A 4503-nucleotide genomic window follows, 5' to 3' on the forward strand; every position below is an offset into this window, starting at 1 on the left:
TAATTTTGTTAGATGTCAACAAAAGACATCATAGACAATAATTTTGTCAGAAATTGATCTGTTAATATTGAGGGGTGTTTTGTTTTGTTTTGTTTTGTTTTGTTTGTTTGTTTGTTTTTTTAAGGGATGTTTTTCTTACAATATGGGGTCCTTGCCTTATGTTCTAGAATCTGGAATATATTGTTATCCAGGGTCCATGTCTTAAACTTTCTGTTAAACCAACATTCCCATGAGGCTTTGCAAGGGGGCTTAATTTCTCCAGGGTTCTTATGATGCATAATGCCAGTTCACATCAAAGTCCCTGATAGGACTTCAATTCAACCCAAGTCTCTTATCAGGCTGACTTGTCACAGTTGTGAGAATTGAATTTTCTGTGGACTGTGATTGTTAACTAAGACCATTCGGTTTTCTAAAGATACTAGTAGATTGAATGCATATATTTGGGTTGTTATCATTGCCCTCTTGTTCCCTCCAGGGCCCCCACTGGGGAGACACACAGATGGCCAACAGAAATGTCAGTGTGGTAACTGAATTCATCCTCCTTGGGCTGACTGATAACCCTGAACTGAATACTGTCCTTTTTGTGCTGTTTCTCTCCATTTATTTTGTCACCGTGGTGGGCAATGTTTGGATTATAGCAATAATCTGGGCCAGTACCCAGCTCCATTCCCCCAAGTACTTTTTCCTTTGCCAGCTGGCTTTCTTGGATTTCTGCTATTCGTCAGTCTTTATCCCTAAAATGTTGGTGAATTACCTAGCAGGACAGAAAGTCATCTCCTATCACGGTTGCCTCCTTCAGTATTCCTTTGTCAGCATGATCCTGACCACTGAATGTTTCCTGCTGGCGGCCATGGCCTATGACCGCTATGTCGCCATTTGCCGCCCGCTTCACTACAAAGGCCTCATGACCCCCACGTTCTGCACCCACTTGGTGGCTGCTTGCTACCTGCTAGGTTCTGCCAGCTCACTCACCCACCTGAGAGGCTTGCTCAGCCTGTCTTTCTGTGGGCCCAACATCATCAACCATTACTTCTGTGACATCCCACTGCTCTTTCAACTGTCCTGTTCGGACACCCAACACAACAAGATTTTACTTGCCGTCCTCTCTGGAATGACATCGGTGACCACCTTCCTAATGGTGGTTGGTTCCTATGTGGGAATCCTGCTCACTGTCCTGAAGTCACCCTCCACAAGGAGCAGATATAAAGCGTTCTCCACGTGTGTATCTCACCTAACAGTAGTGACTCTCTTCTACGGAACAGTGATATTTACTTATCTGGGAAGCAGTTCCAGCTACGCACCAGATAGAGCCAAAATCCTGTCCATGTTTTACACCCTTTTGCTGCCAATCCTAAATTTCCTGATATACAGTGTGAGAAACACAGAGGCCAACGAAGCAATGAAAAGAATTATTGTGAGAAAAATATTTGCTCTCTGACTATGAATTTTTAAGAAGTGACATTTAAGGAATGTTTATTGATTCTATAGGCAGGTGCATTGTTTAATACCTGTGAGACTTGTTGGAGGAAACAAAATGGTGTTTTCAAAGTATATATTCATTATTGGCTTTTGGAAACACACAGACATATATATGTATTATGTATTATGCACATATGAACATATACATATGCAATACATTCTGTCTGGTAAGGAAGACATTTCCTCTGTCCTCTTAGGTTAACTGTTTGAGGACCTGTGAACTAAACTGACAGGCGACAGAATATCAGGTGAATAGATAAAGTTTCCTCGTATGTATATAAGATGCACACACAAAAAAGTGCCTTGCTCAGTAATTAGAGGTGGGGTTTATATACTTAATTTAGCAGAGGAAACACTTCTATGGGAAGAATAAAATGGCTTTTGAGGGAAAAAATGAGAGATAAATTTTGTGATATTGTTTATCAAGGGGCAAGTGGTCTCCTCTGTCTTCTTTCTTGTCAGAACCCCCCCCCCCTTGGGAGAGAGCAGTTATAGGCAGCCTCACTCTCAAAATTCCTGCCTTAAATCAGATAAGGGAAGTTCTGCAAAAGCCTCTTTGTGCATCTATTGAATCCTAAATGTCTCCAGTTTAAAATAAGTTTATGTCACTATTTAATTTGGATCCCTTACATTCACAAATTATTATTTTTTTAAATTTTAATGTATTTTTTAAATTTATTATTGAGAGAGAAAGAGAGAGCATGAGCAGGGAGGGGCAGAGAGAGACAGAGACACAGAATCCAAAGCAGGGTCCAGGCTCCCAGCTGTCAGAGCAGAGCCAGACGCGGGGCTCTAACTCACCAGCTATGAGATCATGACCTGAGCCAAAGTTGGACACTTAACCGACTGAGCCACCCAGGCGCCCCTCCCAAATTATTATTTTGAATCTCTACTAACTCAGTAAAATCCATTGCAAAGAATGCCGGAGACTTCCTTATTCTTTACGACTCTAGAGGAGCTGCCCTGTTTTACAGATGAGACGACAAAGGACCAATGGAGTTGAAAGCTCACCCAAGCTCAGACAAGATGAACATTTGAGACGTAGAATCCAAGCACACAGGCATACATGGTGCCAGGGTGGCTTAGTCCATTGAAAGTCCCACTCTTGATTTCACCACAGCTCCTGGGAGTCAACCCTGTGTCGGGCCTCCATGCTGAGTGTGGAGCCTGCTTAGGATTCTCTCTCTCCCTCAGACCCTCTCCTCCTCTCTTCTCTCTCTCTCTTTCTCCCTAATTAAAAAAAATCAAGTATACATATATCCATATACTTGTACACAGGCCTCCTCCCATTTTACATAAACAAATAGAAGTTCCTATACGCATTTTGTACGCCATTTTTGCCTAGAACCATTACAATTTGAATATTTACCTTAAAAAATAATTCCACAGCTGGGGCTCCTGGGTGGCTCAGTCGGTTAGGTGTCCGACTTCAGCTCAGGTCATGATCTCACAGTCTGTGAGTTTGAGCCCTGCATCAGGCTCTGTGCTGACAGCTCAGAGCCTGGAGCCTGCTTCAGATTCTGGGTCTCCCTCTCTCTGCCCCTCCCCCGCTTATGCCTCTATCTCTCTCTCTCTCTCAAAAGTAAATAAACGTTAAAATGACAAAAAAAATACTAATTCCACAGACTTCTTTTTTATGGCAATTCCATTTCTCCCAGTTGTTTAAAAGAAGTACCAAAATGGCAATGCAAAGGGATTCTGTCATATCAGAGTACATTGGATTCACTTAAAATCAGCCCTTAGGAAACTTCCACAAAAGAGTATAGCCACTTGAAAATGCTGATAGTTTTTTAAACAAAATGACTATTGGCATTATATGTGTTCCTCATTGCATATAGTGTTTATTGTTCTGCTTACTCAGACATGGATCAGAAATTGTCCGGTATCATTGTTAAAACCACAATTGCTAAGAAAGCAAGCATAACTTTGGTTAACGGCACTTTCGCAGTATGTAGCTAACAATGGTTTTGAGTTTATGAGAATGTTTATCAAATGGAATGATATTTAGCTCATGCCAGTAAATTTTTCCTGCTAATACCTATTAACTTATGGAGTTTTTTTTTCTTATTTCTGAATAGTCAAATTTAGGTAAATATGTAATATAATGTGTTAAAGCAAATTTTATTTTACTGCTTCTATATGGCCCATATTTCTTTCCAGAATAATCCCACTGTCATATATTTTAACATAATAGCTATTCATTTTCCAAAATATAAGTAATCACTATTGTTGTTATAAATAAACTTCCAATAAGGATGCCTGAGTGGCTCAGTTGGATAAGTGTCAGACTCTTGATTTTGGCTCAGGTCATGATCTCGCGGTTCCTGAGCTGGGACCCTGCACTGGGCTCTACACTGTCAGTGTCTGGGATTCTCCCTCTCTCACTCTCTCTCTCTGCCCCTCCCCTGTTCACACTCTCTCTCAAAAATAAATAAATAAACCTTAAAAAAATCAAACTTCCAATTGTAAAACTATTACCTAGGAAGGAAGATTTTAAGCAATGGCAAGCAGTTTTCTGGATATCCCATAATTACAGACTAAAATTTCATTCAATGTTGGCCCTACTAAATATCCATCTCCCGGTGTCATATGCTTAAAGTTTATATGTTTTACAAAGAAATTGAGATAATAATGAAAAAGTTTGTGTATAAATCTTTATTTTTGTAATTGGATTCGTCTCAAGAAATTACTTTGGAAAATTCATAGAAAAAAATTTATTTTGATACTATCCTAAATGACTTTCCAAGAGACTTGTATGCAACCTAATTACTTCATCAATACAATTATATTTATTTAAAATTTGAGTTATCATAGCTTTATAGAAATAAATAATAAATGCTCTGCATAATAAAATCTCATAAATAGGAAGTCGAAACCAATAATCTGAAAATGAATGAAGATACAATGAGAGATCGTGCTTTTCTTTCCCCAAATTATCGATTGATTTCATGAGAAGCAATATGAGGACATTAAGTTTCCTCTGTTCTTTTTACTAAAAAAAGGGACTTGAAAATATGGTCATTG

At 39.3% G+C, this 4503-nt stretch overlaps 1 protein-coding gene across 1 annotated transcript; it reads left to right on the forward strand.

The window, feature by feature from the left end:
- Positions 1-390: 390 nt before the first annotated feature.
- On the forward strand, positions 391-1438 carry LOC124506050 (olfactory receptor 1052-like). Its single transcript, XM_047072056.1, has one exon. It carries the CDS (start codon positions 431-433, stop codon positions 1436-1438), a length of 1008 nt encoding a protein of 335 aa, XP_046928012.1. The 5' UTR covers positions 391-430.
- Positions 1439-4503: the final 3065 nt, after the last annotated feature.

This window comes from Lynx rufus, unplaced genomic scaffold (assembly GCF_022079265.1).
Source record: "Lynx rufus isolate CCGP_SWC_20201006 ecotype Redwood Valley unplaced genomic scaffold, mLynRuf1.p SCAF_9, whole genome shotgun sequence".
NCBI classification, from domain to species: Eukaryota; Metazoa; Chordata; class Mammalia; order Carnivora; family Felidae; genus Lynx; species Lynx rufus.